The following is a 15,414-nucleotide window of genomic DNA, read 5'->3' as shown; positions in this document are numbered from 1 at the left end:
CACTCACCGTACCACAGACCACGGGCTCTGCTCCAATACGGAACACCTCCCACCCTGAGTGGGGGTGCCGTTAGCCAGGGGGGGGGGGGGGACGCTGCAACACAGGGCATTCCAGATTTGAGACATCCTGGTGAAGAAAGCTTTCCGCAGGCTTGTCCCCATCCACAGGGGCACCATTGTGGCGAGGCCTGGGCGGAGCACAAGCTGCACACGCTCGCTGGTCAGACTGCCCCCTAGAGGTGTGTCTTTGTGTAAAGCTTGTGCTAAGCTAAGTCTTTTCACTGCCTAGCCTTCTCCTGCAGAGGGTGCCATTACCCAATGGTGAAGGAACACTGAACGGGCAGCGACTGTCAGAGGACGTAAGAGAAACACTTAATTCATTTTTATTATTAAAAGCAAACTCCCCCATCCCTCCGTGCTTTCTCTTGGTGAGAAATCTCTTTGAATTCCCCCCCCCCCCCCTAGGATTTCTGGCAGTGGCCATCTTAAATAAGGGCAAATGAGTCATAGCATTTAATTCCTGCCCTTAGCTCAAGTATGCATACAGGAGAGTGTGTTAAGCTGAGAAAACCCCTCCTTCTCTCCTCAACACGCATGGGATGTAGGACATGTGCCTAGGCAAGAAACCAGAAAGTAAATAGATATGAAAAAAAAAAGTTTAAAACAAGTAAATATAATATACTTTCTTACCTATTAATGCTAGCAGCATGGGGATTAAAAATAATCAAAGTTGATTGGGAGAGTAAAGTTCCACTTTAAATACACACCAACAGGTTAATCAGTTGTTAACCAAATTGCCCTTTGTGAGTGTGGATGAAACAGGGGGCAAGAACTAAAAGGGATATTAGTTTTTGCAATTCTTTATTGAGATGAGGTTTTTCAAACTAAACAGTTACCGACAAATGCATCTGGGAGATTACAACATTCAGTCATAAAATCTCTTGATTATACACAGTTAAAGATTAAGAATAGCCACATATACTCTCAATGCTGCTGTATTTGTCAATTTGAGCATATAAACTACAAAAGAAAACCTGTCACAGGATTCCAAACCACAAACAATTATTTTCTGTGCCCAGAATAAATCAATGAAAACAAAAGATTAAAAATCTCAGACAGCTGCACTCACCAACCCCTGAAACAAAAGGTTAAGAAATCTGTGCATACATACACTCTCTGGCTGCTTTATTATTAGGTACACCTTGCTAGTACCGGGTAAGACCCCCTTTTGCCTCTAGAACTGCCTTAATTCTTCCTGGCATAGATTCAAAAAGGAGTAAGAAACATTCCTCAGTGATTCTGGTCCGTAATGACATGATGGCATCACGCAGTTGCAGATTTGTTGGCTGCACATTTATGATGTGGATCTCCCGTTCCACCACATCCTAAAGGTTCTCTATTGGATTGATATCTGGTGACTGTGGAGGCTGTTGGAGTACAGTGAACTCATAGTCATGTTCAAGAAACCAGTTTGAGATGATTTGAGCTTTGTGACATGGTGCATTATCCTGCTGGAAGGAGCCATCAGAAGATGGGTACACTGTAGTCAAAAAGGGATGGACAGGGTCAGTAACAATATTTAGGTAGGCTGTGGCTTTTTAAACTATGCTCATTTGGTACTAAGGGGCACAAAGTGTGCCAAGAAAATATCCCCCCCACAATTACACCACCAACACCAGCCTGAACCCGTTCATACAAGACAGGATGGATCCATGCTTTCATGTTGTTTACGCCAAATGCTGACCCTACCATCTGAATGTCGCAGCTGAAATTGAGCCTTATTAGAGCAGGCAAGGTTTTTCCAATCTTCTACTGTCCAATTTCCGTGAGCCGTTAGTTTGCTGTTCTTAGCTGACAGGAGTGGAACCTGATGTGGTCTTCTGCTGCTTTCGCCCATCTGCTTCAAGGTTCGATGTGTTGTGCTTTCAGAGATGGTATTCTGCATAACGAGTTACTGTCTTGGTTGTAACAAGTGGTTATTTGTGTAACTGTTGCCTTTGTATCATCACAAACCAGTCTGCCCACTTTAAATTCCCTTTCTTTCCCATTCTGATGCTTGGTTTGAACTTCAGCAAGTCCTCTTCACCATGTACATGCCTAAATGCACTGAGTTGCTGGCATGTGATTGGCTGATTGGCAATTTGTGTTACCAAGCAATCAAACAGGTGTACCTAGTAAAATGTTTGGTGAGTGTATATTTGTTGAGGACGTCATCACAACCACTCGGCTGAGCAGAATGCAGTGTTTGCGATAATGATAATTTCTATGTATTTTGTGAGTATCTGTCACTTTTTTATTAAACATGTGAGTTTACTGCACTATAAAGGTCTCCTTCATTTCTCCTACATGCAGGATATTGGATCGGCTGGGTGTTCCTTTATAAAAGTTTTCCATTATTATGCTATAAGGACAATCTTTGGAGCGATAACATAGCAGTCTGTGGTGGATATTGCCTAGCAATACCTGACTTTATAGAAGGACAACCATCCACCCATGAGCATCTTGCTGGGATACAAAATAAAGTGCTGTGAAACCTCTTACAAACGAAGTCTAACTTTCTGGTAAGCGAGAGTAACTGGTGGTGGAGGCATAGGAATTTTATGTAGGATCCCTCTTTCCCTATTGGCACTAGTTGCTGGACTTTAGTTTTTTTCTTAATTTTTATCATTTGCACTGTATATATTTAGTTTTAGGTATATTGTATTTATTCCTATAGTTAGTTATATTAGCACTTGAATAAACAATATCATATAAATATGTAATTGTTGGCAATCTGGAATGGATCATGGTTGAGGCTACGACCATGATACCAGTATCATTTTTCACAGCAGGCAATTACCTACATGGTATAACAGTGGCTGGAATACTTTTACAGGCGTAGGAAAGGGGTCAAACCCCCCTCTTGTCGCCACCTTCACCAGGCTCTCGGGAACGATCAGGCCAATCGGGAAGCCTGGTAAAGATGCAACCGGTGACATTGGCTTCTCCAAACACAGTAAGAGGAACTGATAATGTTTCTCCCCCTATGTGATGTTAGAAAGTGATTTAAAAAAAAAAAAAAAGGTTCAGTGTAAAAGAAATAAAAAAAATTAAATAAAAATAACAAAAAATGTTAAAGCACCTGTGTCCCCCTTTCCCCCGCTCACGTACAAAGGCGAATGTATGCCTCGATCCTATATGCATATGTTAACTGTTATCGCACCACACGTGAGGCATCACCGTGAAAGTCAGAATGAGAGCTATAATTCTTTGGCCTGACTTCCTGTGTAAAGGGACATACACATGGGTGGAATATCGTCCGGTTCAAAAGAAACCGCCCGACATTCGGCCCATGTGTACAGCAGCCAGTCCAACACAAGCTGGCTGAACATCCGGCTTCTATCAAAGGGGCATGACCAAAAAAGGTCTGCCGATCGGGATCCGATCAGCACTCTCACTCAAGTCCAGTGTGTTCTGGCGGGGGGGACAGAACACAATAACTTAGCAGGGAAGATTGCTGTACTAACATTACATTGTTGGTACAGCAAATCCCTGTGAGCTCTCCAGTTTAAAAAAATAGGGTAGATAATCCTGGAGGTGTCTGTTACATGGAACAGGATTTTGCTATGCTAGAGGATTGGTCAAAGCAGTGGAAACTGCAGTTCAAGGTGTCTAAAAGTAAAATAATGCATCAAGGGAAAAATAATTCCTTGACAGAGTACAATATTGGGTGTACAGTGTTGGCTAGTACTACAGAGGAAAAAGATTTGGGGGTACTTATCTCAATGAGCAAACAGTGTGACCAGGTAGTGGGGAAAAGCGAATAATCACTACAAGAAACACAAGCAGGTGGAAGGAACTCCTGAATCCCCTATATACTGTAGATATTTAGTTAAAGGATCACTCCGGGCAAAACCTTTTTTAACATGTCCTTTTTGCCGATCTCCTACCTTCACCAAATATGCGATCTATCTTCTTGTTAGGTCATCAGTTTCTCTGTAATAGCCTGATGATTTGCAAATAAAACTGTTCGTCCCCAGTAACTTCCTGTTTGTAAGACCAGAGGCTGCTATTTCTCCTATTCCCCCCCAGCCACCGGTCTTGGCACTTTCCATCTGTAGTTTTCTCCAGCAAGCAGTGATGTACTTCTGTCCCTTACTTGCTGTAGTGGGCAGCACAGGACTCAGAGACCCCCTGGGCTGTACTGCTTATGGAGGCAGTGTCCTAACACCTGCATACAATCCACCCAGCTGCCACTGTCAGTGTCCTCTCCCCGCACGTCCCTCACCAGACCAGCTTGTCATTCCCCATTCAGCCACCGGACACTACCGCCCCACACCTTCTGCATCTTCCTCCCCCTCTCATATGTCTCCAGCTACTTGACTCCCTCTCATCCACCTCATTGCCCGATACATTCCCGTATCTTCCTCTCCCCCCTTACTGCTCCACCTGTGCTTTCGGGTGTCCCCCTCCTAACCCCCCCCCTTCCCCCAACACTGATGCCTTAAGAGCCAGCTCCTCTCCCTTATCGCCAGCTTGGAGGTGCAGGGGATTGGACCCAAAAAATAGATCCCCTCACTGATGCCACGCGTCACCTCCCTGCAGCGCTGCTGACGGCTTTCTCAGGCCAGCATCAGCTAATGCAGGGGAGCTTTGTGCCGGGGGAATCCAGATCTGCCCAAAATATCTTTTCCCTTCAGGGCGCTTCTGCTCCTGCTGTTCTGGGCTCCCTACAAAGCACCAACCCGCGTCCACCTCCCTGCAGCTGCTGGCCGGCTTCTCTTCTCCCTTTCCCACCGGTTGCAGCTGCTACTGGAGTGGGAGATCGGTGCAGGTGCGGCTGCCGGTGTTCGGGAGGAGGGGGGATAAACAGGTCATTACCAGCCTCTTCCCCAACACAGTGGGCCTATCAGTGCCCATCATTGCAGCCTCATCAGTGCTGCTAACAGTGCTGCCAATCGGAGCCACCAATCAGTGCCCATCACTGCAGCCTCATCAGTGCCACCTATCAGTGCCCATCACTGCAGCCTCAACAGTGCAACCCCATCAGTGCCACCAATCAGTGCCCATCAACGGGGGTGGGTGGAGCCATCCCGGCCAGGAAAACACACAGTGAATACTGCTAGCAGCTATAGCCGGCCTTTAGATTGTTAGCTCCACGAGCAGAACTCTTCTATTCCTTTTATATTGAACTGTATTGTAATCATACTGTCCCCCTTTAAATTGTAAAGCGCTGTGTAAACTGTTGGCGCTATATAAATCCTATAGAATAATAATAGCTGCTGACAATAATTGCATGAAGAATCCAACAGGCTGGTTGTACCCAAGTTGATCGATTCATCAACTTGGGTACAATCAGCCTGCCCATACATGGTTGAAATCTCTGCTGGTCCCTGCTAAACCGTCCGAAATTCTAACTGTCTATGGCCGGATTAAGCGAAGCAGTCTGGGAAATTGTATTACGTGAAAGAATATCAGGTGAAAATAAAGGGAAAAAAAGTAAAAATGAAAACTAATGCCACAAGAACTGGTAAAAAGTAATATATTACATGTTGGAGTTGAGATACACTTTAAAAATCTGGAGTTATCACACAAAGATAAACTTATTTAGTAGGTGAGGTCTGTATTTCTACAATTTTTATTCTAACCTTTTCACTTGATTGTCTTCTTTTTTTAATCTGAATAAAATCTGTTTCCACCTTTTCCGCCAGCTCCAGTTTTCTTTTGTTGCGCTTGAAGGCAGCTAAACTTAATTCTGCAAAGGTAAATAAGTAATGTTAGATATTTTCGTTAACCTTCTGCACAATGCTTCTGTAGAAAACAACAATTATCTACAGTTAACTAAACTAGGTATACTTAAAATGTTTGGAGCTCGTTTATAAAAGGATACTGGTGCAATATACTGCCGGGAATTTAGGAACAGTCTGAATTCAACATCTTTTGCTGCTCTATGAAATTTAGCATTAAATAATGATGTAAACCTGCCTAAAGAAACATTATTGAATTTGGAATTGTTCATTGGAAGAATTCAATAACATGCCAAGTGTGTGCTGGAATTTTTGCTAGATGGAAACATGTTAGAGTTATTGTCAGTTGGGCACCGCATTTGCAGATTTTGCTAACACATAACAAAATTGGTTAAATACAAAAGTGGTAATTTAAAGGAATCCACGCATTGCAACAGCTACTGACATTCGTATGAGTGTAAGGAGTTGGTAATGTACAGTATTTGAGGCACGACTTCACCCAAATCAATTTTTTTTTTTTTTTTTAACAATACAACAATTATTTCTTTATTGTAACTTATCAATATTTTTTTTTTCAATCAAATTTTAAATAAATTTTATTGAGTTTCAAATACAAAAATACAAATACATTTCAGTAGTCTTACTAAAAACCGTTACCCAAAACACCCCCCATCCAAAGTTCCCTCCCACTCGGTGTTCGTCGTCTTTTCTTCTATTCTGCCAACCCCCCATGTTTCCCCCTCATACCCTAGTTCATCCAAATTTCAAAATATTTACTCGTCTTCTTAAACTCTGCCCATTTAGTTCAGAAACTCTCTGTCTGGCATTCCTCTCTGCTTACCAGGCATTCCATATTGTAGATATACTCAGCTCTTTTACACCAATCTCTAATTGTAGGACTTTCTAGTTGTAGCCATTTTTTTAGGATTGCCCCCTTTGCTGCATTCAATACATTAGGGACTATCATGCTTTTATACTGTTTTTTTTGATTTACTAGATTTGTGAAATAGAAAAACCCACAGATCATTGGTAATATCTACTTCTGTGATTTCCCCAATGTATTGTTGCATCTTCTGCCAATAATCGCGGATCTTAGGGCAGTCCCACCAAATGTGGGCCAACGTGCCCAACATGCCACAGCCCCTCCAACATAGAGTGGACCTTTCTGGTTGACATTTTTGAAATTTTACTGGTGTTATATACCATCTCGATAGACATTTATAGTTCATTTCAATGGCATTTGCATTGACCGCATATTCATGCACAGCTTTCAACAATTAGTATGGGAAATGTGTCACTCTGACCTCTCCCGCAAAACAGTGCTTGCTAAATATAAAAGTGCTATCTATTATCCAAGTGTGACTAACTCCCCCCCACGTGTAGACTTAAATTACAGTAAACAAATACTACATGAAGTGAATTGTGCTATGAATTTAAATGAAAAACTTGTATCAAGAAAAAGTTACATAAATAAAAATCTTCAAAAAAGTTGCAGCACCACTATATAAAGTGCATGTGCTAAAACAGATAAAAGACAAAATTATATCATAAATAGATACATAGATAAAAGTATTAAAAAAATTGTGGCACTACGAGGGGGCTTACTAAAGTGCATTGGTATAATATATCTAGACATATCTAGAACAAAGTTTTCTTGCATATGTGATGGGTAAATATATATGCGATAAATAAATCAAGAGTCCAGATCTAAATAAACATTTGTAGCAATAAATGCATATGGAACAAGAAAAATGGATGAGTGCAGTAGTGCCCCCCCCAGGCAGACCCATAATCAGTGGCATCATTTCCCTTTTCCTGAGAATTGGAGAATATTTAGATAGGTACTTACAACCCCTGGCCCAACAATATCCTGCCTATTTGAGGGATGGGAAACAACTGATTGGCATGTTTAAAGATTTTTTTGGTTGAGGACGACATGATTTTGCCCACTGTTGATGTTGAGTCCTTATATACTAACATTGATCAGAGTGATGCTCTAAGAGCGGTAAAATAAGCACTGAAAGAGAAATCTAATTTGAGAGCAGACCAACAATCCTTTATTCTGGACCTGCTTAACCTGGCTATGGGTAGCAATTATTTTTGGCACCATGAATCAAGAGTCCAGATCTAAATAAACATTTGCGGCAATAAATGCATAGGGAACTAGAAAAAAAGATGAGAGGAGTGGTATAACTTCACAGAAGGAATGATGATCGCTGGATCGTGCACAAGATGAAAAACCGGGCCACCACGAGTGTTCAGGGGGTGTAAAAAACTCACCAGATGGTGTGGATCCTCTCTTGCCTTATGGCAAAGGGATCACAAAGGCTCAAGTGGCCTCCATGACCAATTATGGCAGACTTCTAGGTACGTCCTCACTCCTCCTAGTTCTTGTGCTCCAAGCAAGCCGGTAAGGGTTTAGATGTGGATATAAATTAAAAAGGGGTCCACATAGTGAATTCCGTAAAAGAAGTTCCTTATTTTATTAAAAAATTATTTTACAAAGGCTTAGGTACTGGTACAAGCATTGATAAAAAGCATGAACACAAAAAATTCCTCATAGGCATCTGAATGTGGCAAAAATGTCAGATACCAATGCGGACCCACAGGCTGTTGTGAAACAGTACACCTGTGGACATAGGAAGGGAACAGCAGAAAATACAAGAGTGCGTTCCACCTGCTACTTCCACATCCTGACCAACGTGTGTTCCAAGATGATGCGTTTCATCACAGGATGTGTTGTTAAAAAAGACACATCCTTATATACAGGAGCAACTCCTCCTATTAGTTGCTGTTTTCATTCATAGAAACAGGGTAGATGTACTTCTATATATGACAGATACAGTGCTTGCGAAAGTATTCGGCCCCCTTGAACTTTGACCTTTTGCCACATTTCAGGCTTCAAACAAAGATATAAAACTGTATTTTTTTGTGACGAATAAACAACAAGTGGGACACAATCATGAAGTGGAGCGAAATTTATTGGACATTTCAAACTTTTTTAACAAATACAAAACTGAAAAATTGGGCGTGCAAAATTATTCAGCACCCTTAAGTTAATACTTTGTAGCGCCACCTTTTGCTGCGATTACAGCTGTAAGTCGCTTGGGGTATGTCTCTATCAGTTTTGCACATCGAGAGACTGAAATTTTTGCCCATTCCTCCTTGCAAAACAGTTCGAGCTCAGTGAGGTTGGATGGAGAGCGTTTGTGAACAGCAGTTTTCAGTTCTTTCCACAGATTCTCGATTGGATTCAGGTCTGTACTTTGACTTGGCCATTGGATATGTTTATTTGTTAACCATTCCATTGTAGATTTTGCTTTATATTTTGGATCATTGTCTTGTTGGAAGACAAATCTCAGTCCCAGCCTCAGGACTTTTGCAGACTCCCATCAGGTTTTCTTCCAGAATGGTCCTGTGTTTGGCTCCATCCATCTTCCCATCAATTTTAACCATCTTCCCTGTCCCTGCTGAAGAGAAGCAGGCCCAAACCATGATGCTGCCACCACCATGTTTTACAGTGGGGATGGTGTGTTCAGGGTGATGAGCTGTGTTGCTTTTACGCCAAACATAATGTTTTGCATTGTTGCCAAAAAGTTTGATTTTGGTTTCATCTGACCAGAGCACCTTCTTCCACATGTTTGACGTGTCTCCCAGGTGGCTTGTGGCAAACTTTAAACGACACTTTTTATGGATATCTTTAAGAAATGGCTTTCTTCTTGCCACTCTTCCATAAAGGCCAGATTTGTGCAGTATACGACTGATTGTTGTCCTATGGACAGAGTCTCCCACCTCAGCTGTAGATCTCTGCAGTTCATCCAGAGTGATCATGGGCCTCTTGGCTGCATCTCTGATCAGTCTTCTCCTTGTATGAGCTGAAAGTTTAGAGGGACGGCCAGGTCTTGGTAGATTTGCAGTGGTCTAATACTCCTTCCATTTCAATATTATCGCTTGCACAGTGCTCCTTGGGAAGTTTAGAGCTTGGGAAATCTTTTTGTATCCAAATCCGGCTTTAAACTTCTCCACAACAGTATCTCGGACCTGCCTGGTGTGTTCCTTGTTCTTCATGATGCTCTCTGTGCTTTAAACGGACCTCTGAGACTATCACAGAGCAGGCGCATTTATACGGAGACTTGATTACATACAGGTGGATTCTATTTATCATCATTAGTCATTTAGGTCAACATTGGATCATTCAGAGATCCTCACTGAACTTCTGGAGAGAATTTGCTGCACTAAAAGTAAAGGGGCTGAATAATTTTGCACGCCCAATTTTTTAGTTTTTTATTTGTTAACAAAGTTTGAAATATCCAATAAATTTCGTTCCACTTCATGATTGTGTCCCACTTGTTCTTGATTCTTCACAAAAAATTACAGTTTTATATCTTTAGGTTTGAAGCCTGAAATGTGGCAAAAGGTCGCAAAGTTCAAGGGGGGCGAATACTTTCGCAAGGCACTGTAACTCTTTATGGATTGCTATTATGCTTCAAATTAATGAAAACTATTAGAAATCCTTTAAATGTAAAATCTTGAAATAAGTAAATAGATAGACAGGATTACTACAAATGATAATAAAAAGTGAATTGTGTGAGGATAATACCATAACAAATGGACCATGTACTGTACATGATACTAAATTAGGCATGCCAATATCTTCTATGCAGGATGTGGAAATCTTGCAAGCAGACCTGAACAAAATAACGGGGTGGGCAACTACATGGCAGATGAGATTTAATGTAGAAAAATGTAAAGTAATGCACTTGGGGGCCAGAAACCAAGCTACTCACTAGGGGGGGAACCTCTGGGTGAGTCTAGGATGGAAAGGGACCTGGGGGTACTGGTAGACAACAGGCTTGGCAGTGGCATGCAATGCCAAGCCGCCGCAAAGCCAACAGAATACTGGGTTGTATAAAAAAGGGGATTCACTCCAGAAATAAAGAGATTATTCTTCCACTCTACAAGAATCTGGTCCGGCCACATCTGGAGTATGCTGTCCAGTTCTGGGCACCGGTCCTCAGGAAGGATGTGCTGGAACTGGAGAAAGTCCAGAGAAGGGCAACAAAAATAATTAGGGGAATGGAGGACATCAGCTATGAGGAAAGACTACAAGCACTGAACCTATTCTCTCTGGAGAAGAGACGATTGAGGGGGGATATGATATCAATGTACAAATACTGTACTGGCGACCCTAGCATAAGGAACAAACTATTCAGAGAAAGGAGATACAATAAGACACGTGGCCACTCACTAAAACTTGAGGAAAGGCGGTTTAACCTTAAAGTGCGTAAGGGGTTCTTCACTGTAAGAGCGGTAAGGATGTGGAATTCTCTTCCACAAGCAGTCGTATCAGCGGGGAGCATTGATAGTTTCAAAAAACTATTGGATGGACACCTTAAAGACCACAACATACAGGGGTATACAATGTATGGTTAAAAGCAAACACACACACACATCATAGGTTGAACTGGATGGACTTATGTCTTTTTTCAACCTCACTAACTATGTAACTATGTACATACTCTTTGAATTGCATGTATTTTTAGACTCGGTCATAGGGTGAAAACTATTGTATCTCTTAAAGTGGTTCTAAACCCTTAAGTTTTTTTTTACCTTAATGTATTCTATGCATTAAGGAAAAAAAAAAAAAAAAAAAACTTTGTCAGATGACCCCCCCGCCCCAGCCCCCTTATACTTACCTGAGCCAATTCGCAACAATATAAAAAAAAAAATTTAGAAAAGGCAAATAAAATAAAATATGACAAATGTCTGTCAAATTCTCCAATGGAGGATTTGGAAACCAAAGGGGATTTCATGTCTGTATACATTTAGACAGTTGAAAACAATGTTTTTGTCTCATGCTGTTATTTGCATTGTTTTGCAAATCCATAATAAATGTCTGCCAAGCAGAGTGAGATTTGTAATGCACACTTATGTGTGCTCTCCTCATTTGTTTTGTCTTCATCTCTCTTAATGCTGAAGACAGAGAGAACTGCCTAATTTCCTGCTAAAGAATATAATGGGTAGACAAATATTTCTGTATAACATTGTGTGTGAAATCCCTTCAGCAAATCTTACATAATTCTCATCAGACATGGCATGGTACTACATGTGCATATGGATCAGGGTAAGAGGAAGATGTGTTTATTAATAATTCAAACTAGTCTGTTAAGAACAATACAGCATCCTCATGACATAACATCATGTCTCTCCGTATACAATTTTCTTAAGCACATTCATTTTTTTGTGAATATTTTTGTAGATCATTCAACTGTAAACCCATATGTTTTTGGTCCTTAAAGAAACCCTTGCATCTTTTCAACCAGGTGTTGTGGGACTGTGTGGGGTAGCCTTGCTTGGTGCAGTGCCACCAAAGACAAGGCAAAATGCATCATCTCCTATCCAGTCACTTCTCATCACACTGTTGGGGTGGTGTGTGCCAAACAACATACAGCATGCAGTATTTTTCTGCACAGTTACGTGCAATGCAGTCCACTGCCCCGTGCCATGCTGCAGCCATCAGAACATAATAAAATATGTGTCATTTAATTTTCAATCATTTTTATTGAGTTTTCAGAAAAGGTATAACAGTACATAATGAGCCAATTTGGCTCAACTGTATAAATTGAAGGCAGTATAGAACATAGGAAACATAAAACATGAAATACGCATATGCAGATATTGGTAACAGCAGGAGTCAGAGGAACATAACAATAGGAGCAATAGTAGATTTACCAAGTTAAAGTAGGTACAGAGCCCCCGCTCCATAACACTAAGGAGCGGACGGTCCGGGTACCCCCCCCCCGGGCGCCCCTACGGAACACACTGCGCCCCCCCCCAGCCCCCACCCTCAATCCAGTGTACCTGACTAGGGGATGCAACATCCTGCTATCAATGCACTGACAGAAAAAAAAAGGAAAATAAGGGAGAGAAGAAAGACAAGACAGAAAAGAAGGTTTCAAAGAACAAAGAAAAGCAAAGAGAAGCATCAAGGAGGGGACGGGGGGAGGGAAAGAGAGCAATAGCGGCTGGGTAGAAGGGAAGGGTCGACATCCAGGTCCTGAACCCCCCAAGGGGATGAGCCCCCAGAGCTCGCGGTCCGAAGGGCTCAAGGCGACGAAACCCCCCCTAAGAGGGGCTGGCCAAATAGCGGATCCATGGGTCCCAGGTCTTATCAAACAATTTCATCTTATCATTCAGTAATGCTACCATTCTTTCATTTATCATGATCCAGGTCAGTTTGGCTTTGAGCAGCTCGAACGGTACCACAGGGGTGCGCCAGGATCGTGCAATTGCAATTTTAGCGGCTGTAAACACGAAAGCTATAAGACGTTTGTTATGTTTAGGTGCCCCCACAATCGGTTTTCCCAAAAGAGCTTGTTGGGGGTCTTTCACCAGGTTGACTTGCGTCAATGAATAGATGAAGTTATAGACACGGATCCAAAATCGACGCACCTTCGAGCAGGTCCACCAGATGTGGAGGACCGTGCCTGCTTGTCCGCATCCCCGAAAACAATTGGGTGATGCAGTGCGAACCGCTGCTGCCAACCTGACCGGGACCATGTACCATTTTAGGAACACCTTGTAATTAGCTTCTATTAAGGAGGTGTTGAGTATGGATTTAGAATTAAACTGTGCTAGAGTGTTCCAATTAGCTCGGTCCAGGCTCTCATCCAGATCCTCCTCCCAGCGCAACATATATGACAGTTTAGTGTCGTCACCATGCAATATATTATAGATCATGGATATACAACTCTTTTGTTTATCCAGCGTGCGGCAAAGATGCTCCATTTGGGTGGAGGTGGTGATATCACTCTTACGCTTAAGGGAGGCTACAAAATGAGAAATCTGGACATAGAGATAGCACTCTCCCTCAGGGAGGGAATATTTCTCTTGCAATTGGGCCTTAGTAAGCAGACCCCGGTGGTCACACAACTCAGCCAACCGGAGGAACCCCTTGTTTGTCCACCACTCAAACACTGAGGGACACAGGCCCGGCGGGAACAAGGGGTTGCCCAGCAGGGGTGCCAATGGGGCATGGGGGGACCTGAAGGTATGCCTGCACGACAGCCTATCCCAGAGACCCAGGGAAAGAGACAGGGCAGGACAGAGTATACCCGGCCTGTCTCTGGCCCGTAACCACATCGCATGATGAATTGATGAATGGGAACCCGCAGGTGGGCCGCCTCCAATTGCATCTAGATGGGGAGAGGATCCCGGGAGTGGAAGCGGATCAAATGGGCCAATTGGGCTGCGTAATAATATTTGCCCAGGTCCGGGACTCCCAAACCCTCTCTCAGCTTCGGGGTAAAAAGAGTGCACCTATTCACCCTGGGCCTCTTGTCCCCCCAAATGAAGCGAACAACTGTTCCCTGGAATTCTCTAAGATCAGACACGTTAAATATGTGTCATTTAATTTAGGCCTGCTTATTGGCCAAGTTCACCTTTGTGAAAAAATAATTAAAAAAATAAAAATAATGCACATAGTTTTGAGGAGGAAAAATTTGAATTTTTTTTTCACTGGAGCCTCCTACAGAACATGGTTATGATCAGTGGATCACAGGTGCAGTGTCAGTTCCTGCACACACTGCCTAGAGTTTTCTGCCCATACCTCTGTACCTGAGCTGAAGGCAGTGTAAATTCACTACAAGTGTGCTCATTAGCGTATCTGCTGTGGTGGAAGATGGGACTTGTCGTTTATTCATTAAGAGATCTCTGTGAATTAATGACGTAGCTGTGCATGCAAAGCCCCACACAGCCAGACCATTTTTAAAATGTGACTGTGGGTGGGGGACAGGATTCCCCGCCCGCTGTCATAGGGAAGGGGGTTCTGGGGAGGCAGGTGAATAGGAGCATGTTACATCATAAAGATGGATGTAACATGTAACATGCTCCTAAAGGTGAACTTATTCTTTAAAAATAAACCATATGATGCACTGAATCAGCACCATTGTCATCCTACCTGACACCAGCCGCTGTATTTAAGCACAGATGCTGATGTAAAAGGGCCCTTGAGCAATATCTGTGAATAAAATTGCTAAGGCAAAAACAAAAACATCCATAAAATACTGAGATATGGGCCTACACAGAGATGGTTCCTAGGGAGTAATGGCTATCCCCAAACAGCCTCTATCTTTATGACTACATAACTGCCACTCTCTCCAGGAACACTAGCCAGGGACAACGTAACCACATCCAACAAGAAATTAGAAGTTTGCCAATCTTTTATTAAACATTACATGCCAGATCCCACCACAAACATTTTCCCCTAACTGGTAAGTTTTTAACACTTAACACATGTGTAGTACAAGAATACAAGACCAAACTTTTTTTGATTTTAACATAATCAGTATAAGTACACATTATCTATTCCTATATCACATCAATTTTTAAGCATATTTTTAGAGCAAAAGAAACGTGTTAAACAGCCTAATTTCACTGAACACATTTGATATGTGCATTCGGGTACAGCATAATATTAATAAGCATAGTTAATAGGCATTAGTTGGATTCATTTTGAAATAGCAATAAGGTAAATCACCTGCCGCCTTTTGATACTTGTACTAGATTAGAATGACAAAAATGTCCCCATAATTGCTTGGGTTTTCACCTTTTCATTTTCATCATTTGCTAGTTAGACAGCTAGATTCTGTCCTTTTGTCCATGCAGGGCAAAGCAATGGGTTCCCATT

The 15,414-nt window shown here is 42.2% G+C and overlaps 1 protein-coding gene across 2 annotated transcripts in view; it reads right to left on the bottom strand.

Annotated features, from left to right (window-relative positions):
* TASP1 (taspase 1) overlaps window positions 1-15,414 on the bottom strand; it is a 499,277-nt gene that overhangs the window by 247,832 nt on the left and 236,031 nt on the right. For both annotated transcript variants that reach the window (XM_082249835.1, XM_082249834.1), the window contains exon 8: window positions 5,628-5,734. In XM_082249835.1, coding sequence (XP_082105961.1) covers window positions 5,628-5,734 — 107 coding nt within the window. The remainder of the gene's footprint in view (window positions 1-5,627; window positions 5,735-15,414) is intronic.

Source organism: Pelophylax lessonae (assembly GCF_965119305.1).
Source record: "Pelophylax lessonae genome assembly, chromosome: 3".
NCBI lineage: Eukaryota > Metazoa > Chordata > Amphibia > Anura > Ranidae > Pelophylax > Pelophylax lessonae.
This window is presented reverse-complemented; position numbering and strand designations above follow the sequence as displayed.